Raw genomic sequence first — 24,859 nt, forward strand, 5'->3', positions numbered from 1 at the left:
ACATAGACTGATAAATAACTATACAATGTACATGATATCTGAAGGAGAAAAGTCAGTCTGGTAGTCTCTAAAGATATTCTTTCAGAATCAGATGATGTGAATGCCTCTCTAGACCCCCTATTCTGATTTCAGTTATTCTAAATCTTCAGGGCCTGTGCTTGTAAAATTTGAATGTGCATACCAATCACCTGGGAATCTTATTACATCAGATTCTGCGGTTCTAACAGAATCACAGGAGATGGTGGTGCTGCTGGTTGGTGGACCACACTGAGCATCAAGGTCCCTAGACTCAAAGCAACTTCACAATAGGAAACAAGACTAAGTCACCAAACCCATTATGGAGATACAGTAAGTCCACAACAAATGTTTCTTGAATAAGCTTCAATATCTAGTTTATAAACTGTGGAAATGTAAAGTATAGTGGAGTACAGTGGTTAGGACTGGATTTGGAATCAGACCAAATATGAGTTTCAATCTAAGTCAACCAACTACGAGGTGTGTGACTTTAGGCCAGTCACTTTGCCTCTCTAAATCTCAAACTTCCTCATCTGTAAACTGGGGATAGATAATAATGATAATTTCAAAGTTGTAAAGATTATATAAGATGACATAAGCAAAACATTAAGCATAATACCTGACACACAGTATGAATTTGAAAACTGTTAGTTATTATTTATTAATAACTTTTTGCATAAACTGTAAAGTGTTATACAGGTGAACTATTAATATACTTGCAAATAACTCAATATTTCTTTAGTCTAATTCTATGGTAATATTCCAAGTAACTAAAACAGGAAAATGGAAAAACATTTTAGGACATAAATATAGAATGGCATATATAACTATAAGCTCAACCCCTTTTAAGTTCATTAAAATTTTTTTAAAACTAAGTTTAATATATATCTAAATATAACAAAGAGGATAAATAACCTGAGTAATTTATAAGATATTTTTATGGGAAAGGGTAGAAGGGAAGAGGTGAAGGGGGGAGGGAATTAAATCCTTGCCATTCTTGTATAACTTATATTTATGTCTTCAGTTTCCATAGCCTTTTCTTCTGTAGTCTCCATCCAGTTGTATCTACTACACACATCCAATGAATTTATCATCTCAGCTATTGAACTTTTCAGTACTAGTATTTTCATTTTATTCATTGTAAAGTTTTTATTTTCCCTGCTGATAGTCTCCATCTGTTCATTCACTATGACCATTTTTCCATTCCAATACTTGAACATACTATAGAAGCTGTTTAAAATCTTTGGTTGCTAATTTCAACATCTAGGTCATCTTGAGGTCTGTTTCTACTTATTTTTTAATTCCTGATTATGGGTCATATTTTTCTACTTTTAATTTTGAATCTTGCCTGGGAACTTTTGACTGAATGCAGACATAGTGGATATTATGTTGAAGGGAGTCTGGATTATACCAACAACCTTAATAGGTGTTTTGTTCTGCCATGCAGTTAAATTACTAGTGGATCCTTTTTGTTTTAACAGGATTGACTTTATTCCTTGTTAGGGTGGGTCTGTTTCAGTTCAAACTTAGTTCTAGAGTATGACTTTTATACTACAGAAGTCATCTTTACTCTTAAGGAGTGGCCTTTTTGGAGTATCAACAGAATGACTGAGGTGCTCAGGAAGATCTTACTAGTCTACTCCTAGCTTCGTATGACCTCTGGTACCACTGGGCAGCTCTCGGCCTCACAGCAGGCGGCTGCTACTAGGCTGAGTGGAGTCTTCAAGCTCACATGTGGCCCAGCCCCAAGGCAAGGACCTGCACTGAATCTCTATAGACTTTAAGAAGTTCCCCTCAGAGCAGTCCTTCCTTTCTGTTGCCCTGCCTCACAAATTCCAGCCACTCCAATTCCTGCTTCCTTAGCTTACTGAGACTGCAGCTTCACTTGGGTTCTGCTCACCCTGCATTGTAAGAGGAAAGTATTCGCTGATAGAAAGCTGGGGAGATTGTGGGGCTCATCTCATGTTTTTTCTTTCTCCTGATGATGACCGTCCTAGACTTCCTGTGGCTCAATGTCTGGAAAGAAGAGCCTCATATATTTTGACTAGTTTTACTGTTGTTTTCTGCAAGAGGTTAAGCCCCAAACCTAAGGTCCAGGTTGAAATTTAGGCTAAACGTTTCTATTTTTCAGTTTTTGTGACTATTTCTGGGGAATATCCTTGTTTTCAGGTCTGTCTAGTCAACCTCTTTGATGGCAGGTCCACAAGAGGCAGATCCATCTCTGGAGAACCTCTAGTCAATCCTCTCAGCTTATATACTGTACTCTGGTTATAATTCTGTGAGGAAGCAGTTGCAGACTTCATCCAGCATTTTCTGAAGCTCATGCTTTTATTTCTCAGAAGTCTCAGAAGTACTTGCCAACACAGTTACCTTGCCAGCTGATTTCATTGCACTGAGAAAGAACCTTTTGTTCATGTTCTGAAGTTACTCAATTTTCAAACTGAAGACATATGACCTGAATGAGTTCTTGAAAGACAAACTGTTTCTCTCTTCTTCACCTGTGTATTCTTCAACTCTTGCCCTTGTACCCCGTATCTTCCTTGCTTTGACATCTTTTGTCACTTTAAAGTATAACCTAGCTCTCTTTGTGCCTTTGTCCACAGCAGAAAGAATGAGAATGACAGTAAAGAAGTTTCTTCAGTCTGAAGAAAACTGGAGTCAACGATATATTCCAGCAGGCTGTTAACATGAGTCTTTGCTCTCTCTTCTTAGAAACCTGAATGACGCTATCAAGCTGACTGGCTGAATAAGCAGTAAAGAGGTGCATTGCTTGGAAAGAATTATGAAGTTATACTGACCACAACAATCATGTCTGCAATGGTGGTTTCAATATCAAGGAAAGATGCATGATGTTCAAGAGAAGTAAATCTTAAAGCAAGGGGACTCCTTGAACCAATATACCACAGGTGACAGTTTCATCACGGCTGAAGCTTTTTAGTCCTTTGCAACTGTAGAAATCTCTGTAGAAGTTTCTCAATTATAGAGATGCTTATTGTTGTGTTGAAATCAGACAGATGCTTTGTAATCTTCTCTTAGTTTTTCTACCCACTGTGTTCCACATTTATTTTCCTAAGGAAGGTTTCTTAAAGGAAAACAGTACTATAACTTCTGCTTTTTAGAATGTGACTTTTACATTAAACAATCTACCAGCAATAAAAGGTAAAATGAATTATTATGACAATATGAAGATGCCAAAAAAAGCAAACTGATCTTTGTATTGAGAGAGGTTCAATAATTAGAATAAAGTGACAATACCACTTTTCTCACCAGCTACAGAGGTCCGGTGCAACTTGTTTCAAGTATAATGAACTAGCCATTTGAATTAGCCATTTGAACTAATATGCCATTTGATAATTACCCATTTGAACTAATATGTCGATTTCTATCTCCCATGCTAGAATATAAATTGTATGACCGGGAACAGAATTTATCTTGCCAAATACTGCATTTCTGTTTGGGCCTAGCACTTAATGTGTCTTAAATAAACATGGTTAACAAATGAAAACATTTTCTATAGAACAAAAAGTATTACATAAGCTTTACATAATAAGTGGTATGAGCTGAATTGTTCCCCTAAAATTCCTATGTTGAAGCCCTAAACCCCAGTACCTCAGAATACTTTTTTGTAGATAGAGCCTTTAAAGAGGTGATTAAGTCGAAATGAGGCCACTAAATGTGAGCTCTAATCCAATGTGACTGGTACATATGCAAGGAAGAAATATGGACACATAAGAACACCAGGGGGGTGCATGTGTCTAGAAGGCAGGCTACGTGAGAACACAGCAAGAACACAGTCATCTGCACGCCAAGGAGAGGCCTCAGAAGGAAAAAAACCAAAAAACCAAAAACAATTGTCAATTCCTTGATCTTGGATTTGTAGCCTCCAGAACTACACTAGACAAAATAAATATCTATTGCTTAAGGCATCCAGTTTGTGGTAGTTTCCTACGGCAACCCCAGCAAACTAATAGAATAAATAATGACAGAAAATAAACTGCCACATTAATAGTTCCATTCAAACAACAGATGATAAAAACATTATTTCAGTAATGGAAATGTAATTTGGACTAATTTTCTTTGTTAGGAAGCATCAACCAAGTTACTTCCAGAAAGATCGCTGTATATTCCATTCTAATGTAAGAAAAAGACGATTTTATATATAGAGAGATGCCTAAATAGTCAGTACTGGTATATAACACACAAACAGACTTTGCTGAACAGATTTTATTATGATTGGACAGAAAATACATTCACAAATAGAATTAAAGTTTGAATATACAATATGTTATACTCTTCAGGTTTTAGTCATCTGAAAAAAAAAAAAAAAGAATTCAGTTAGAAGAACTCCAACTTGTATAATGGTTTTAAAGTACCTGCCTGTGAAATTTAGTTCTTGACCGATTAAGGCTAAGTAATAATTGTTTTTCAAAGTAGGAAATATTAAAGTTACCTGAAAAAACGGTATGACTGCACACTTGATTCATCTTCTCTTCCAAGATGAGCTTTTATTCTTTCAATGGCCATGTTGTGGATTAAATATAAAGATGAACTTCTACAGATGTAAGAGCAGCATTTCGGATTGAATGTTGGGGAATATAAACTAGAAATACCAGTACTAATTTGGGTTTTATAGTGAATTAGAATAATTTTAAAACTTAAAATTCTACTTAATTTCATACATACCTTTTCAAATTCATTTAACTTCAAATAAACCTCTGGGAATTTATTTTTCAAAGTTTAAATATAAACGAATTGGGAAGACAGCACAAGAAGAGACCACACAATCCGAGAGCAGGGACATGCTGTATAGCATATAGTCAAGACACCTGGATTCTGGTGTTGGCTAAGTCACTGCCATGGGATACTACTTTGGATATGCCATTTAACTTCTTTGAGGCTTAAGTTCTTTCCTTGAAAAATAAAGGGGCGAGAGCTAATTTAAAATTGTAGGATTTAATGAGTTAGTGATTTAGAATATAATGATTCAGAACAAATTTAAGTTCTGTTAGAACACTTCAATGTAAAAAAGAAATCACTGGGACTCAGGTACAGGAGAACTAATGAAAACAGCACTTGGACATTATCTTCATTTAAACTGACTTAAAAAAATTACTTCTGTTTTTTGTTAACGAAGAAAAATCATTCCCTGAGTAACTGCTAATTCAGACATTTGAGAGGTAAAAAGGGGCCTTGGAGGTAAAATCCTTCCTATATTAACAAATACCATATGAAAGTTATTTAGTATAATGTCTAAAACTTAGGAGGTGTTCATTAAATAGAGTTATTATTTCTATTTGTTTTAGCACAGCAGTCATTAAGTCATTATACTTTTGAATTTTTATTCTTTAATCTCTAGTATTATTTCCCCCTCACAGTTTCATGTAATCAATTTGATAATCATTCCTCCCATACGAAAGTTAGTAATTAAAATGGGACATAAGCAGAGTTGTAGACTATAGAATCCAGCTAGAAATGTACTTTCAGAATTAAATAGAATCATAATGAAACAGAATAATCTCTAGAGAAGTTTAATCATGTAATTTCAAAATCTACCAAACAATGCTAACATTTGGACCATATTTTACCCATAAGTATATCATGAGAAATTTGTTGAATATTTTAACAAAGATACACATTTTAGGGCTATTTTTATAAAAACTTAAAATAATAAAAAGCTTTATATATTTTTCTATTTCTGAAATTTTATAAAATATAAATAATGAACAAATAAATTGATAACCAATCTTTTTTTTTAAGTGATTTACAGAAATTGCTAACTGACTACAGGAAACTCATTGATTTTGGAAACATTGCTCATTAAGATTTTGCTAATAAAAATTAATTGTAAGGTATGAACAAGCAAAAAAATCACTCTATGTATTTCACATGTACATGTACCTTTCATTAGGGATGCTACAGTTGCATTGTAGTCTGCTATATTTTTGCTGTTAAATTCACAAGACTAAGGTTATGTCTTTTTAGGCTCTTATTCTCATGCATGAACAAGGAGGTCACTGTCAGTATCATTTACCTGAGTTAGCTGTCAGTCAGGAAACAGTGAAGCTAACCTTTGGGTGGATAGGTTAGGGAACTCCACTGACTGCTCTAGTTACTCTCACTTAAGCTTGCTGTTTGAGGAAAGTAGACTTCCAGGCACTGTTACATTATGTTTGGGTGATGGGTAGCAAGATGGACAGAACTTAATATAAGCCTTCTTTTTTCAAGGTTACCACGTAGATAGAACAGGGTCATAACCAGATTATCTAGTTACAAATCACACAGTAAAATTTGTTTTTGAATCTTTAAAACTATCAGGAAATTGTCTTAACAGAACTATAGAACCGTGTTGAAGAGGAGAAACAGTGGAGTGGGCTACCTGCGTGTAAATCACGGCTCTGTCATTCTCTAGCTGTGTAACTAATAGATATCTTACTTTAACTCGTAGTGCCCTCGTCTGTAGAACAGGGAAATAACAGGAAGTAGCTAATTGAGGTTTCTGAGTAAGAGAAAAATATTTATAAACGACAGACACAGTGTGCCAGGAAAAATGTAATTGTTAAGTATATTTTAAAAAACTACTGTTATCATCTCAGCTGTACTGTCAGGCAGCAAAAAAAGTTGATTTTTCATGGTTGGGTTAGATTGTTATAGTGTGAATAATATCCAATACATACCCTGGCCCTGTCCTCTCCAATATGATACAAGCAGCAGTTACCTTCAAGGACTAGATGAAACTTAGGGACAAAATTTCAGAGCCAAGATATTCAGTTAGCCTTTAATACAAAATGGTTCTTTAACCAGCGCCAGCCTTGGAGGTTCTAGGCTTAATTCTTATGCTTTCCCTTTTTAGGCCACCACATAACTGCCTAACCTGAAGCCAAAAATGTCTGTAGACTGAGGAAGAGCAAGGTGATAGTTTTATGAGGTTCAGGATACTTCAGAGTAAGTATGGGATTGGACGATAGGAAACATAGTTGAGTTCAGAATGCTCACGGAGTCCTAGCACACTTGATAACATTAAGCTTCATATGGAAAACAGGTCTTCACAGAGACATCTTTAGGAGATTCTATGATTTTTTTCCAATGTTTCATTGACATTCTACGTATTTTCCAATGACATATTTTATGCTAAGTCTTATTACAAAACTAGACACTAATGTGGGGAGATAAACTGTCATTTTTTTAAACTGCAAAAACTTTACAGTCTATAAAATGGCAAAGTCTCCATTTGAATGAAGAAAAAATTGAGAAGTGAGCTTTCCTTTTGTATACCTTGAGATATATATTGGGATTAAAAAACTACCAGTTATAAAATAAGTAAGTCACAGGGATGTAATGTATAGCAAGAGAATATAGTCAAAAAGATTGTAATGACTTTGGCGTGAAATGTATAAAATATTGAATTCCTGTGTTGTACACCTGAAACTAATATAATACTGTAAGTCAACTATACTTCCATTAAAAAATACTGAAAGATTCCTACTGGAAACAAATAAAATTATATATAAAATAGGAGATATAACAGTGGTTTCTGCAGATAAAAAATAATTATGTATAACTGTAAAACTGACATAAGTCTGGAAAGTTGAATAGAGTTAACATCTTTCCCAAAAAATGTAACTATAGAAACTGGCATGACAAAAAGAAAAATTTGCTGATAACATTCTTGTTTTCTTTCTTTTTTACACTAAAGTATCGTTGATTTACAATGCTGTGCTAGTTTCTGGTGTACAGCAGACACAGAAAACAATTTATGGTTATCAAAGGGGAAGGAGGGAGGAGAGAAATTAAATTAGAAGTTTCAGATTAGCAGATACAAGCTACTATAAACAAAATAAACAACAAGTTCCTACTGTATAGCACAGGGAACTATATTCAATAGTTTGTAGTAATATTGCTTTCTTTTTATGTTATAAAAGAACTATCCTTTCAATAACGTTCTCAGTTCTAAGAAATTTATTAATTGAAGTCTTTCAAATATTCAGGCTCAGATATTCCATGTTACATATTCAATTCATAACACAGAAAAAAAACGGAAAGTGAGTCAATACATTTAACAAAGCAAACATAACCCCAGGATAAAAAATCAAACAGATAAATTATTCCAAAAAAAGTATGCACAAAGTACCTTTCATGCAAGGTAAAATTCCTACGTAATTAAATTCTTTAAGTTCTTTGGTAAATTATATGGAGAAAAGTCCCTTCTAACTTTTTACATTATATGACAGTAAAAGAACTTCTACAGTACTATTATGATAGAATATACTAAAAAGGAAATGGGTTGAAAAAATTATTCTGTAGTACAAGTACATAATTAAAGTGACTTAACTATTACCAAATGATTCACTAAAAAATCCACAAGTACCAGAGGTAAATAATTGATTCTCCACAAATGAAGAGCCCTTTGCCCAAGAATAAACCACCTTATTTAAAAAAATGAGCAGAGGTGCTAAAAGTCAGCCAATGTTAACATGACTAAACAGGGTTCAATTTACAACATGCAGACAACATGGATGCTATTTCTAAGAATTTTTGAAATTCAAATTTATTACATATTAAAATATATCAGTTGAAAAAAAGTAAATCTATTTCAGCTGCCTAGAAATTCATCTAATTTAATATAATTCAAGGAATATATGCTGAGAGTTTGGGGGTAAATAAGTTATGTAATAACAGTATAATAAAAATTTTGTATTTCAATCAGAGATTAAATGTATTCTCTTAGCAAAATGGTGTTCCTCAAGCTTTTAAAAATCTTCACACAATACTCAAATTTTTATGAAACTAAAATACCCTAGTTTGATTTACCCCTGAAGTTTAATTATATATTTTGTCCCCCAGTTTTAAACTTTGAAAATCTTGGACTGAGTAATTTACTTCAAAATATAAAACAATCAAAAGGATTAATATAAAATACTGTCTATCAGTCATTTTTATTTAGGGGGAAGAAGTCCTAGAAAATTCTTATTTAGCTTAGGGGTAGTACAGATTACAGACTAAGTCAATCTTTTAAAGAATCATTTCCTTGAAATTTTGGGTCTTGATAATGTGAAGAGGACAGAATAAAGGTATGAAAAAATACAAATAAATCTATAAAGAAAACAATTTCAAAACTTGGGAATATAAAGTTGTACTATTTATGGCATAAATTGAACCCTGCTTTATTTTAAAATAAAGCAAAAATAAAAATTAATAGAACAATTCACATTGTTAAGTCAGAGGAAGAACTGCAATCCCAATTTAACTGATTTTTAATAATTATTGCCCCAATGAGTACAGAAGAAACACAGCCCAAGAGATTGTTTAGCATAGGAATAACAAATTAATATATACAAAATGCAATGCATTAGATAATTTTCCAGAGTTGAGTTAGCATTGCATACAGCAAGGATTAGAAACAAAATAGAAATATCTATTTCCTACCTATATCACTGGCTACCATCTTGGAAAACTTTCTGCTTTTGATCTTCACTGAAAATAATATTTTGATATAAAATGTCAAAATCTATGTAAAGTAAACTAAATGAATTAAACATAATTAAAAGAAAATACTTTAAAATAAAGATACTATACCCTTTTCTATAAAATTATTCATTTTTTGTTCATCATCTGAATTGTGTGGTGATGAAGAACCTACACAAATGAAGACAATGGAAGGAACAGGCACAAAGTCAGTCACAACACTGAGCTGTCAGGGTCAAGTACAAACAAAGTAATCTGGTAACCCCTAAAACAAGTTCCCATACTATTGGCCTCAAGAAAATGTCATGTATATGGTTAATAGTAATTCTTACAATATGATACTAAGTATAGCAATCAATAGTGCATTTATCTTTCATGGTAGACCAATCTCTAGAATATATAAATATTAACTTTGTAATAGTTTTGCCATAAATTATTACCACTTGGTGAAATCTTGGTATATATTATGAGTTAAGAGAACAGATAAAGAAAAATATAAGGAATTAATGGTTTCTGAAAGAAAATATAAAAATTCTTGATATTAGTTAACTGAATAAGGTTTATCTAGTAACACTGAGAAGTCTGTACAAGCACTATCCTGGTAAAGTGTATTTTAGAGTTAGCTTCCTAGATACAAACTTTAAAATCATATAAATTCTACTGTTATCATAGAGGTCTTTAAAATACTGAGGATAATACTTATAATTTTAGATATGTTCAAATATTAGTTAAATTTCATGAGGTAAGAAGTACTTAATTTTATTTCAGCTGACTTTAAGTTAATCTAATATTTTTATAATTAAGATTTTGTCCCTTTTACTTAAGAAGGTGTTTCTAATTTTTCAAAGTATTTCTTTAATTTCTAACATAAATCTATTACAAATGGAATTCTAAGTAGTATTCTAGTTGACTTTTTAGAGTCAAACGATTTATTTTTTATAGCACACATTTCAAAAGACAACTTATTCATTAAAATTTTCACAATCATTCCAGCTATTAATCACTTCCCCTCTTTTGAATTCCCGTAAGTTTATTTGTTACTTCTCTTATGATGTTAATCACTTAAACCTTATATTTTAAGTTTACACACCCCTGACCTTTCCCACTGGGCTGAACTGAGAAGCTGGGAATCCCACCTGATTGATCTTTGCATCCCTTTTGCACTCAAGTGGAGTCCTTTGCACTTGGAATCTCTAAATAAACATTTGCTGAGTGAGTAAAACTTTTCTGCTATAAGTGAATACCTAGAACATAACTGGAAGTAAATAAAAAGGTTTTTGTGTGCTGATTTCTTTTTTATCCCAGTGAAAATACTCAGCCTTAATAAATAAGGTCAAAATTTGACTTCCCTTTTCCCCCACAAAAATCATACTTTCTTTCTTTGGCCAGCTGGAAGATATCCTTGAAGTCTCTTCTCAGCCCAAGTAAAACCTGTCAACACTGGTAGGATCCAATTACTTTTAAAACAGTCTTATAAAAGATTACTCTTTTGAAACGATGTTATTTTTGCTAAATAGCATATATAGACCTTCATAAATACTATATTGAAAAAAAATCACATAAGTGACAATGAGCTCTGTTACATTTTCAGGAATAGAAATAGGTATACTTGTTTCTTATATAAATATAATTCAGATTTAAAAGATAATGGTTATGATGTTATATGTACTTTAAAATATTATTCACCTCTGATACTACATAGCCACATGAATGAACAAAAATATACTAATACTTGTTTTATTTGATATAGTTCATATCAGAGTAAGAATATCTAAACATGAATATAAAATTATGAACATGTTTAGTACTTTCAACAGAAAAATAGGCAACATAAGCCATAAATATAAATAAAAGCTGATTTATTTTTCTCCTAACCAAAAATGCCTACTACTGGTTCTCAAAACTTCTGTGATAGCTCATGAAGAAGTTCTAAAAACGTTTTTAGCATTTCCTACTCGAATATATTTTACAAATTACTATGGTTAAAGAAGGATAGAAAATACACACGGCTTTTGCTTTTTCCAGGTTACATGGCAAATCCTATGTAGCCCTCGGTTTTCTTCAATTTGAAATGTATATATACACATATTCATACATTCACTCACACACACATACACACAAAATTTCTGGATGCACTACTAAAAAAAAATTCCTATATTACTAAAGTGCTCAGTGAAGCAATCTGAGCTCTTTGAAATAAAGATCAAATGGAGATGGTAGAAATAATTTTTTATGTGAATTCAGGATGTTAGAATTAATTTCCTATTTCAGAGAGGCTGTTGGTTTATTTAAAAATAAATGGAAAGGGGAAAACTATATTCATTACTTGGATTTCTTCAGATGATTTTTGAATAGAGCTTTGATATTAATTAGCTAAACTGTTGAGATCACAAATCTTGATTATAGTACTTAAAAGCTTTTCAAAAATATTTCTCTTCACTTATATGTATTATTTCAAATAAATACTCTGGTTTTGGTAAAGGTATATGGCTACTTTTGATTTCTGTAATAGTGGTCCTCCTCAATATTTATGATGGAAAATTGAGTTGAATTTTCAACCCACTTTTATACATTTCTTTTTCTCTCATAAACACAAACATTGTTTTCTATTAACTCTATTGGTTTTAATAATCTACACTGTTCATTTAACTATTTAATTATCTAGCTATCCACCTACCTACCTACTTACCTATCTCCCACTATACTGAATAAAGTATTTGAGGCTAGTAATTTAAACTCACCCCGAACTCACCCCATTCATTTTTCTTTTTTGACCATCCTAAATTACTAGAATTTGCATGTGTTGGTGAGAGGAATAACAGTGAATTATTCCTTTATTTCCTAATTAGAATGCCAACAGGAATGAAGGGAAAGTTATAAATGTGCAAAGAGTAAGAAAACTGGCCCATGATAGGTAGCAGAAATATTAACTATTTTAAAGAGGACAAGTAGTGAAAGACATCAGCTTTCAGAATGTAGGGCAGCTTTCCAGAGCTGTATTCTAGTTTCTATAGTACTTCTTGGTACTGATGCATGACTGACAGCTGTCTCCTGCTACATGAAACATGTTTTAGGTACAACTTTTGTCTACTAAACTTTGATTTGTTTTTTGTAAAAGCAGTCTTTCCTGATATGCATGAATGAATATAACTCTTCAGATAATTCTTCTATCTTGCAGAGCATAATCAAAGACTAAACTAAATAAACTAAGAGTCTATATTTAAAGATAAGAACTTGCAATTTATCAATGATTTTTGAGGTCACAATTTTTAGTTTGCATTTCAGACTCACCTAATAAAATACATAGTGTTATATAAATTTCTGCATGTTTAAACTATACTGTCTTTTCACAAGCCAAAGAGCATGGTATATTTGAAAATGCTGAATGATGCTTGAGTTCCTCTGGTATAAAGAGAGAATTTGGAGGCTTTTTACCTCTATGTACTTTTTATATTTATCTACTTATATTTAAATACACTTATATACTTATCTATAATTACCTCTTGGTGGGTTACTCCAAATTGCTAGATTTTAGCTTAGGATAAAAAGGAGTATTAATTTATTTGGGCTGAATCTTGTTAAACACATTTGATGGTCATTTAATATATTAAAAGATAATACATTACATGTCCAAATTATCCGATACAACCTTAACATATTGACAACTGCATTTATATGGCCTTTAGGGAAGGTAAGAAAATCAGAACAGTACTGTATGTAGCTAGAGGAAGAACAGCAATAATTAAGAGATATTGTAACTCTAAATTATACTCAGAAATAACTCTAGTCCTGTGAGATGGGAAGTACATATTACTCTGTATTATTTGTTCAGTGTTATTCTACCAATGTTCAGCCTTAATATTAGGTGTTAATGATGTGAATGATTCCTATGGTTTTGTATGTTTTATTAGTGTAATGAGTAAAGTTAAATATGAAAGTTAAATATTAAGAAGACCAGAAGGTGCATTTATTTTAAGAAAAGATTAACTTAAGCAAAATCAGGAAAATGTAATTTTAAGAAGAAAATATCACAGAAGATTTTATGGTCAGTGACCTAATGAAATGCTAAACGAAATATGAATAAAGTGAAATGTACTTCTCAATTTTTCCCATTCTTAAAATTATTTCTGATGTAGTAGAACTAGTTATGGAAGGATCAAATCTGCCTAAGAACAGCGTTACTTTATGCTAAAAATAATCTCTCCAGTAGAAAGCCGATGAAGATTCCCAGCCAGAATGATTTAATAAATATGGCAGTTAAAATTATGAAGTCAGCCTTATTAAATTGTAGCAAAGTTTCAACCTACTAAAAAAAATTATAAATTCAGGATCCTCTTAATCTTAAGAAGACTCAAAAGTAGTGTTCCTCTGAAGTATTAATATATACATAGGTTATATAAGACTTATGTATGGATAAGAAAGGACTAGTGCTTTAATAAAGCAATAAAATTATATCAGATATTACTTTAACCAAATATAAAAAGTAATATAACTAGCCCACAGTTATTCTGTCTACAGTCACTATTAGACAATAAACATTAAAAATCTTTTATAAAATCTAAATGGACATTATTCAAGGTAGAGCACTATCTACCAGATGATGCCAGGGATGCCGAGAGCAAAGGCTGTAGATAATGAAACCGTTTGATCCGATGGTAGGAAGTAAACTATATTTTCCTGAAAATAGTATAAATATTAGAAAGCTGGTTAAACAGTTATATGATTCTTAACTTTAGTTATTTGACTCAGGCTGTAGATTTTTACCTAGTATATTTCTTTTCACTTAATGAGAATGCAAAGAATGCAGTTGTAATTTTAAGAATAAACATGTGACACAAAAGTTCCTTGTAGGTGTGTTTTAAATGCTCATCTATAGAAACTGATATGCTATTTTTTGTAGAATAATAATTATTAATAAAATAAGAAACCAAATTACCGGAAGTTGGAGATTTGCAGCGATCTTCTGGGACTACAGTCCCTTCACTAATATCGCACAGACCTGCTAAAAAACAAAACCAAAACGAAATCACACAACAAATTTATATATCATGCAGTTTTATCTCCTGTTTATAGTATGCATTTATTATAGTATGACGGTCCATTTTTAAAAACCTGGCAAATTAACAGACTATGCTGGCATTGATACTAGCTCATTAGTTTTGAGATAAGAATATAAGAGCTTTTTGATATTAAAACACTTCAAACTAATACAGCAGTCATCAGTTACATAAATAACTAATAATTCCCAAAAGAGATAATTTGCTATTTTATAAGGACAATAGATATAACACAGAATTTTGTTTAAAGCCAGTAATTTGAGGGCCTATGATATACTTCTTACTGGATTTCTCTTGAGGGAGAATAAATACTTGGCAATAAATTCAGTGATTTTTACATCAAAGGGACTCTCAACTCAAAGCTCAAAGTGGTTTGCCCTAAGTAGGTGCTATGTCTCAAACACCTCCCTTAAATACTACTGAGTAATAATTATGAAAATATTTTGTACGTCCAAATTTACAGTATTTAAAATACAAGCATACCTCATTTAATTACACTTCACTGGTTTTTTTTTTAAACAAATTGAAGGTTTATGGCAACTCTGCATCGAGAAAGTATATTGACACTTCCAATAGCATTTGCTCACTTCGTGTCTCTGTGTCACATTTTGGTAATTATCATCATCATCATCATAAAATAATAAAAAGTTTGAAATATTACATTTGCTATGGTGATCTGCAATCAGTGATCTTTGATGTTACTATTGTAATTGTTTTGGGGCACCATGAACCACACCCACATAAAATAGCAAACTTAATTGATAAATGTGTGTGTTCTGACTGCTCCATTGACCTGCCCTTCCTCATCTCTCTCCTCAGGCCTCCTTATTCCCTGGGACACAGCAATATTGAAAATACATTAGTTAATGACTCTACAATGGCCTCTAAGTATTCAAGTGAAAGAGTTAGTAACTTGCCTTTTTCTTTAAATCCAAAACCAGAAATGATTAAGCTAGGTGACAAAGGCATGTCGAAAGCCCAGACAGGCTGAAAACTAGAACTTTAGAGCCAAACAGTTAGCCAAGTTGTGAATGCAAAGGAAAAGTTCTTGAGGGAAGATAAAAGGGTGACTCCAGTGAACATATGAATGATAAAAAAGTGAAACAGCCTTAATGTTGATATGGAGAAAGTTCAGTGGTTTGGATAGATCAAACCAGCCCCAACATTCCCTTAAACCAAAGCCTAATCTAAAGCAAGGCTCTAAGTCTCTTTAATTCTATGAAGGCTGAGAGAGGTGAGGAAGCTGCAGAAAACTCTGAAGCTAGCAGAGGTTGGTTCATGAGGTTTAAGGAAAGAAGCTGTCTCCATAACACAAAAGTCCAAGGTGAAGCAGCGAGTTCCTGATGTAGCAGCTGCAGCACGTTATCCAGAGGATCTAGTAAGAAAGATAATTAACGAAGGTGGCTATACCAGACAACAGGTTTTCAATGTCGACTCTTCTGCTGGAAGAAGAAGTCATCTAAGACTTTCAGAACTAGAGAGGAGAAGTCAATGCCTGGCTTCAAAGCTCCAAAGGACAGGCTTACTCTCTTGCCAGGGGCTAATGTAGCTGGTGACTTGAAGTTGAAGCCAATGCTCATTTACCATTTTGAAAATCCTAAGGCCCTTAAAGAATTATGCTAAATCTACTCTGCCTGTACTTTATAAATGGAACAAAAAAGTCTGGATGACAGCACATCTGTTTATAACATGGTTTATTGAATTGTTTAAGCCCACTTTGAGATCTACTGCTCAGAGAAAAAGATTCCTTTCAAAATATTACTGCTCATTGACAAAGTACCTCATTATCCAAAAGCTCTGATGGAGATGAAATATGAGATTAATGTTGTTTTCATGCCTGCTAACACAACATCCATTCTACAGCTCTTGGATCAAGGAGTAATCTCAACTTTCAAGTCTTCTTATGTAAGAAATACATTTTGCAAGGTGCTAGTAACTGCCATAGACAGTGATTCCTCTGATGGATCTGGGCAAAATCAATTGAAAGTCTTATGGAATGGATTCATCACTCTAGATGCCATTAAGAACATTCCTGATTCATGGGAAGAGGTCAAAATATCAACATTAACGGGAGCTTGGAAGAAGCTGATTCCAACCCTCATGGATGACTTTGAGGAGTTCAAGACTTCAGTGGAGGAAGTAACTGCAAATGTGGTGGAAACAGCAAGAGAATGAGAATTAGAACATGAATCTGAAGATGTGGCTGAACTGCTGCACTCTCACTAAAGAACCTTAACAGATAAAGAGTTGCTTCTTATGGACAAACAATGAAACTGGTTTCTTGAGACGAAATTGACTCCTGGTGAAGATTCTGAATGACAACAAAGGACTTAGAATATTACATTAACTTAGTTGATAAAGTAATGGTAGGGTTTGAGGGGGTTGACTCTAAGTGTGAAAGAAGTTTGATTGTGGGTAAAATGCTATCAAACAGTATTGCATGCTACAGAGAAACTGATCATAAAAGGAAGGTCAACTGATGCAGCAAATCTCACCTTTGTCTTATTTTAAGAAGCTGCCACAGCCGCCCTAAGCTTCGGCAACCACCACCCTGATTAGTCAGTAGCTTTCAACATTGAGGCAAGACCCTCTACCAGCAAAAAAATTATGACTTGCCGAAAGCTCAGATAATGGTTTGTTAGATTTTTTAGCAATAAATTATTTTTAAATTAAGGTCTGTACATTGTTTTTTTTTAGACATAAGCTACTGCACACTTAATAGAATACAGTGTAAACATAACTTTTATGTGCACTGGGAAACCAAAAAGTATGTGTGACTTGCTTTATTGCCATATCTGCTTTAATCTGGTGGCCTGGAACCAAACCTGCAGTATCGCCGAGGGATGCCTGTATTGCACAGCACTTATCTTGTAGGACTGTAATTCTTAAAAACCATGCTACCACATTTTTAAAAGAGCTCTAAAGAAATATTTTCTTGTCACAGATATGATATGAATTATATGAAAATAATCTATCTTATTGAATGGCCTAAATTCTTAGGAGAAGCCATTGCGAGGTATTTTATGCTATAGACACAAACTAAAAGACATGGCAAAATGCAAGGTAAACAGTATGGGAAATTAATTTGTTTGGGGATTGAAATGGAAAGAATTCCTGTAAATTATTTAAAAATTACAAACAAACACATGTCAAGGGTTTGGGATAGCTGGGGAACAGTAAGGGGCTGCAAGTCTAGGTCTCAGAAGTTGTTACGTATCATACTGACGTATGTGCATGTATGACCCGTATCTGCTTTTCCATTCCTTGGGTAAAAGACATGACGTCACACTCTCTACAGTCACCGAGACAGCTTTTATAGTAACATTTAGAGAACGCTGAGTACTGAATTGGGTTTATAAGGAGTGTGTTCCATATTGAACTATATATTATTTGTCTTCATTAGGTAGGAAGCTTTTGAATGACGACCAGTAGTTCTTTTTTTTCTTTTTAACTTCCATCAAACTAATGATTCTGAAGAAAAAATAAACTAGTTTTTACACTTCTAATATGACAGATGTAATTACAGGTATGCATTTAATCTTTGGCAAATATTTGTGTATATAAATACATTTTTTTGACAGAACACAAAGATAACAGGTCTTTAGTAGTGATATATGGGAAATATTTAAGTATCCATTGGTGGATGCACAGACAGAAAAATGAATTACATACACACATACACACATATACAACAGAATAATATTTAGCCACAAAAATGAATGAAATTTTGCCATTTGTGACAATGTGGATGGACCTCAAGGGCATTATACCAAGTGAAGCAAGTCAAGCAGAGAAAGACAAATACCATACGATCTCACCTATATGTGGAACCTAAAAAGACTGACGGTTGCCAGGGGATGGGAGAAGAAATGGGTGAAGGGGGTTAAAAGGTATAAACTTCCAGTTATAAAATAAGTGGGTTATGCAGATGTAATGAATAACATGGTCACCACTGTTAATAATACTATGCTGCATATTTGAAAGTTGCTAAGACAGTAGATCTTAAAAGTTCTTATCACAAGAAAAAAAATTTTTGAACTATGTAAGGTGACGGATGTTAACTAGACTTACTGTGGCAATTATTTTGCATTGTATATAAATATCAAATCATTATGTTGTACATCTGAGACTAATATGTTATATGTCAATCATACCTCAACTAAGTAAATAAACAGTAGTGATTATATATTCCAGTATTACAATGAGCCTAGTACTGAATAAAAATAATCAATATTGAAATTTTAAGCCTTTGGTATTTTGTCAACTGCTACTAAACTCTATGAAAATGTACTATGATATATAATTCTCATTCTTAAAATAGCCTAGGAAAAAGCATTCAGGAAGCTAAATTAAAGAGTGTGAAGAGACATTTTAATTTAGATATTAAATTACTGAATGAGCTAAAAGCCCCTTCTATCTGACTGAGAGTAAAAGCCGAAGTCCAGCCCCACGTGACTGGTGTACGATCCTACGGGATATGATTGTATATAGTACAGGACTATGGCATATCCTATCGCCTGTCTGACTTTATTTCCTCTTCTCTTACCTACTTCCCCATCTCTCTCTCCCTCACTCTTTCTACTTCAGCCACACTTAGTCTTCGCTGTGGCTTGAACTCACCAGTGATACTGCTTCAGAGCCACTATACTTGCTTTTCTCTGCTTGAAATGCTCTTTCCACAGACATCCTTATGGACAACAGCTCTCTCCTTTAAATCTTACTCAAGAGACTCTGTTTGAAATGTAACACCCTTGTCCACTGATGTTTCAAATCCCTCTCATTTAATTATTTTTCTCCTTGGCATTATTATGCAACTTATTATATATTACTTACTTTAAAATTTCTGTTCTTTCCAGTATAATGTGAGTTCCACGAGGACAGAGATTTTTGTCTGTTTTATTACCCATAACAGTGCATAGCACATGGTAGGTGGTCAATAAATATTTGTTGAATAACTGAATGAATATATATGTGAATTTCATAGCATATAATCTAACCCATTTTCTTTGCTGCTGCCAGATTCCCTTCGAGAAATATTCTTAGCAATATAGTTATCTAGGCTTTGCCCAAATGTATCCCAACCTAATTAGCTAGCTGGTAATAACCAACATTTACTAAGTGCTTGACACATTTAACTCTCACTGCAGCCAGCGAGGTAGATAGTATTATCCTCATTTGACAGAAGAAGAAACTGAGGCACTGAGTGTTTCAGGTATCTTATTTAGTGACAAACACCTAATTACATCTAGAGACAGTCAATTTCGTTGTCATTGTAAGAGATATTTTACTGGTTAGAAGTTCTTGACTACATTTGGGCCAAAATTTATTTTCTCTATAACCTGCTTTAAAAACAGGAGGAAATACAACATAAATGGATAACTTAGAATCTTCTGTATTTCTCACATTATATTCAGCAGTTATGTCACACTATTGGCATATACTACATTGTGGTAATAGAACAACCACCTGGGTGCTGACAGTGTTCCAGTCACAAGATTTGGCACGCTGCCCTCTCACTTGATGATGACACTACCTTTATAACGGGGTAATCACTCCCATTTTGAGGACTCTCTCAGAGGAGCATCTTCTCTAATATACACACACAAAAAGAGGGCTGAGATTTAACACAGATCTGCTTAATTAACAGTAACACCTCCAAGTATGTTCATGTGAACTACTTGAGCCAGTATTCTGCTCTGCATGCATGTAATCATCTTTATAACCCAAACACAGGACTCAACATTAACTACTGATAAACTTCATTTTCTTGGTAAGTTTATGACATCTATCTACAGTTATCTTTGTGTGAGTCTTCACTCTGTCATCGAATGTATTAGTTACCCTTTAAATAAGAATAATAAGCACACTTTGTCTTTCAAATGTTTAAATACAAAGCTTACTTAACTATTTAAAATGTTCAACAAAACATAATCATCCATTATTCAGCAAAAAATATCCACTAACTGAGGCACACAACATCAAAGTTAATATCAGGCCACAACTTGACCTACTAATACCAACCAGGGGTTGGCAAACCTTTTCTGTGAAGGCCCAGGTTGATTCTGGGGGCCAATTTGTTGCAACTACTCAACTCTAACATTGAAGCACAAAAGCAGCCACAGACAACACATAAGCAAACAAGCATGGTGCTGTTCTAATAAAACTGCAGAAACAGGCAGTGGGCCAGATTTGGCCTGCAAACAGTAGTTTGCTAACTCCTGGTTTAATCTTGCAACTATTAAACTGAACGAGGTTTTTCAGTCACTTCCACCTGTCTGGTTCACAAAAGTATCATGGAATTCTTTATTAAATGTTCGATGAACTTCAGGAAATACAATGTCAACAAGCTGCCATGATCTTTCAATGTAGTTACCAGATTAAAAAAATAATGCTGATTTTGGAACAACTTACTTTTCGTGAATTCCTCCTGACTTCTTTTGATATCTCTATTTTCAACGTGCACATAAGGCATCAGCTACTCAGCAAATCATTCTAGAATTCTGACTGAATTTGTAAATCAAACGTACTGATTTGTAAAATATCTGACCTTCCTCCATTGTGGGTACCATTTACAAATTTTCTTCACAAATTCTCTTGATATCTTTTTATTATTGCTTGGTTTGCCTTATTTGCACAATGTGGCCTAGACTTTAATTACTCTGTATTATTTTCCATAATTTCCAGAGAGAAAAATCATTCTTTTTAATGGAGAGTTGAGAAAGAAAGTGATTTAGTTCTACATTCTGTTTTTCATCCATCATTACAAATCACCCCTAAAGTGGTGCCCTAATCCTTCCTTAACTGTATGTTCACTGTACAAACATTTTGCTGTATTTCCCATTTTTGGAAAATCAGCCTTAATTCAATACAATACTTATTGATCTACACAACATGTTTACCCATCCTTGACTGTATCCCTTATTTCTGACATAGTCTTACTTCTTATAAAAAGAAATTTCAACTAGTACTATTAGGCTCCATAGCTCTCTCTCTTTTTATCTTATTGAAAATATTGAACACTTGAAAGTAATTTCAGTTTTAGAGCCCCAAACTTCATTTTTAAGAGCCTCCTCTCCATAACTTTTGAAAACGTCTTTCTTAAAGTCTAGATGCAGCTTTGTGCCTCTCATTTCCTTCTTTATTAAAGCCTATATTTAATTATCTATTTCTAAGACTAAATGAGCACTTTTCCTCATGTGCATATTACTCTATCATTATTAGACATTGTTTGGGGTTTAGAATTATATTCAGAATAGAAATTTCCTTTTTGTGCCCTTCAGTGAGTGAAAAAGTGGCCAGCAAAACAAGACATATATTATCACATTTCACTTTTAATAGAATTAAGACTTTCATCAGATATCTGTAGGTAGTTGAAATCCTTCATCACTACCAGTCCCTGTGACAATTTCATAATTTTTATTATGAAAACATTGTAGATATTTTAGTCAATAGTTCAACTGTATTTTAATACAGCCATAAAACATTTAGAGTAATATTTTATCTTATGAAATAATTTCATGAGTGCCATCTTATTCCTTATGAAAATGTAATGACACTTATTAGCAGAAGAAAAAAATCTCCATTCAAACTGATCTATTAAAAAAACCGGAAGAACAATTTCATGAGCTAGGGCTATGCTTCATGAACATATTATAAAATGTACACTTTAGCAAAAATATCATTTTTTCTATCAATGCAATTAAGGAATTTTAGTACTATTATTCTACATTTGATTTTATTTGAAATACAAATAAATATATTTTAAAAGCAAGGCACAAATATTCCTAAAATGTTACAGCATATTTTAAAACAACTTTCTTTACATTTTTATTTAAAATATAAGCCAAAATATTGTTCAAGTGAGCATAATGACAGTAAGTAAATATCTTAAACCAATAAAAACTCAGCTAGTTCTCCTGTGCCTAAACATGTAACTCTTCAATATAAAATAAAGCAAATAATAACATGCATAAAATCATAAGGTTAACTACAGAATAAAGTAGGATGCAGTGGAATTTAAAGAAAAAAAATTTTAAATCACATGGTAAAATTAGTCTCTATCCTTGGATAAATTTAGGTATTTCATTTCTAGCAATTTTATGTAAACTATGATGAAGTACCAAAGAGAAAAGAAATTAATTTTAGGAGTAATAAATTAACTTAGGAGTAATAAGTTTTTTACCATTCTTTCTCTACCATGACAATGTTTTACTTTCTGACACTAAGTACTAGTTTCTTCGCTTTATAAAGAAACTGGACTGGGGCACAAATATTTCAATAGCTGTTTTTATATACAAATTATGAGATGAATTTAAGTAATAAGTATATTATTTTAGATATAGAATGCTTTAATAATAGGCTGTTTCAAAAATAAATGAGAATAATTTTATGGACAAAAATAATGTTATGACTTCAATGACATGGAATAAATAACTTACTTAAAAAAGAAGAACGAAGTTTTTTCACAGATTCAGAATATAAGCTAGAAAGGCCGCACATGCAAGAAGTCGCAATCAGCATACCTTAGTGAAGCAATGAAAAGCAGAAGAAAAAAAAGGAGACAAAGATACTAGAATGGTATGGTTGGGACAACAATTTCTGCTGAAGATAACACATGACAAAATGATCACACAAACAAAAACAGAAAACAAAAATTCAACCATCGTCAACATGACAGTAAGTTCTATATCCCATCACCTTTTTTTTTTTTCCCTCTACTAATGAATTGTGAGAAGTATCAGCTACTAATTTCCTGAAAGCAACTGAGAAGTGAATCTCAGAAAGAATTTCAATTCAGAGAGACTGAGTTAGGAAGTATAGGGCAGAGCTTCCCAGTGGCATTCTGCAGATGGGTTAGATTAAGTCTGCCCTTGACAGGGTTCCCTCAGTCCTTGGTCCAGCTGGTCCAGGTCCTGGAGAGCCTGGAGCCCACACGCCGGTTACCACTGGAGGTCTCATTAATACATTCGTATATGTCAGAGATCCAATGACTATGTGCAATGAGGTTTGGGGAAAAAAAAAAAAGGTGAGGAGGAGTATGGCTATAAACAGCTAACTATACATGTGTTCCATGAGGTATTAGTGTTAAAACATTTAAAATAAGACTAATTGCCTAGCAAACACAAAAGAATGCTACAGAGAGAATTCTTAATGGATCTGGGTTTGCACTGACTCAAAGCTATCTGAGGACACTATATTTTGATAGAGTTCAAATTTACTTTTGCATCTATAGCTTTTTTCAAATGGGAAAGGAGTCCTTTGAATTAAATAGTCAAAACAATAAACTGTTGGTCTCAAAATACTAAACAATAAAATGGACAGAACTGTGAAATTAACTTTTGTTTGTAACGAGACAAATTTTCCTGTCATTATAATTTAGCTAAAGAAGTTTGAAACTATGGTTCTTTCCCAATGTTAAATAAAATCCTAGAATATTAAAAACAAAAGCAAAAGCTAATAACAAAAAACAAAAAAAGGAGGCTGATATCTTTTACTAGTTTTTGACAGTTTACACAAGCAGATGGAATCAGACAAGGTATTTACTTAACAGAAGTACTTATATTCATAGAAGTCCTATGGTAGTCCTAAAGCTCAGGACTTTTTCTTTTTACCTCCTGAAGGTTGTCGAGATTTACGAGGAGATCGGGGTTCTCTCCGATAAGGATCATTGGAGCCATACAATTCAATAGTTCCCAGGTTGAGAAGTACTGCTTTCTGGAGGTAGTCAACCATCGCAAGGCCATTACAATTACCAAAAACTACCCTGGGAATAGGAAAAGAGCAAATATTTTAGTACAAATAAATAATTACAAGAAAATGCATTGTAGTCTATAAGGCTTAAAAAAAAAAAAAGCATGGGTCTTTAGGAAAATTCCACTTTGAAATAAAACACTATTACAGACATGGAAATACAGGTTACATAAGCCTTTTCCTGGAATTGTGCAGATCTTCTGTACACATTAGTGATTAGAAGTCAATATATAAAAAATTTGATAATTGGAATTGAAATTTAACCAGAGACATAAATCCTCACACTAGGCAACATGACATCTATCTTTCTGACTTAGGGATATTTTGAACCCCTCAGGGAAAGACATTCCCTTCCACTAAGGAAGTAGGGAGTTATACCTTTGGGGAAGTTTTGGTAATCCTTACAGCCAAGAATAAAAAGTAGAAAGCATAAATCTTGGAGGCCTCCCTTTGGACTATTCTGAATGTCTTCTTAATTTTGAGTCAAGAACTACAAATCAACTATAAGTAAAGCAACTATGAACAAAGGGATTTTATTCTTTTAAGATTTCTCAAGCGAGAAGTTGAAAACTGAA

At 33.1% G+C, this 24,859-nt stretch overlaps 1 protein-coding gene across 6 annotated transcripts in view; it reads right to left on the reverse strand.

Moving 5' to 3' along the window:
* Positions 1-24,859, reverse strand: part of STXBP5 (syntaxin binding protein 5) — a 153,784-nt gene that overhangs the window by 34,322 nt on the left and 94,603 nt on the right. Inside the window, exons 18-21 of one of the 6 annotated variants that reach the window (XM_074368206.1) lie at positions 24,146-24,297; positions 14,414-14,476; positions 9,589-9,648; positions 9,439-9,486 (exon numbers count right to left, since the gene is read on the reverse strand). In XM_074368206.1, coding sequence (XP_074224307.1) covers positions 9,439-9,486; positions 9,589-9,648; positions 14,414-14,476; positions 24,146-24,297 — 323 coding nt within the window. Of the gene's footprint in view, positions 1-9,438; positions 9,487-9,588; positions 9,649-14,413; positions 14,480-24,145; positions 24,298-24,859 lie in introns of all 6 variants that reach the window. The other 5 variants (XM_045524499.2, XM_074368208.1, XM_074368207.1 and 2 more) reach the window with 5 other exon arrangements.

The sequence above is a fragment of the Camelus bactrianus genome, chromosome 8 (genome assembly GCF_048773025.1).
Source record: "Camelus bactrianus isolate YW-2024 breed Bactrian camel chromosome 8, ASM4877302v1, whole genome shotgun sequence".
In the NCBI taxonomy this organism is placed as follows: domain Eukaryota; kingdom Metazoa; phylum Chordata; class Mammalia; order Artiodactyla; family Camelidae; genus Camelus; species Camelus bactrianus.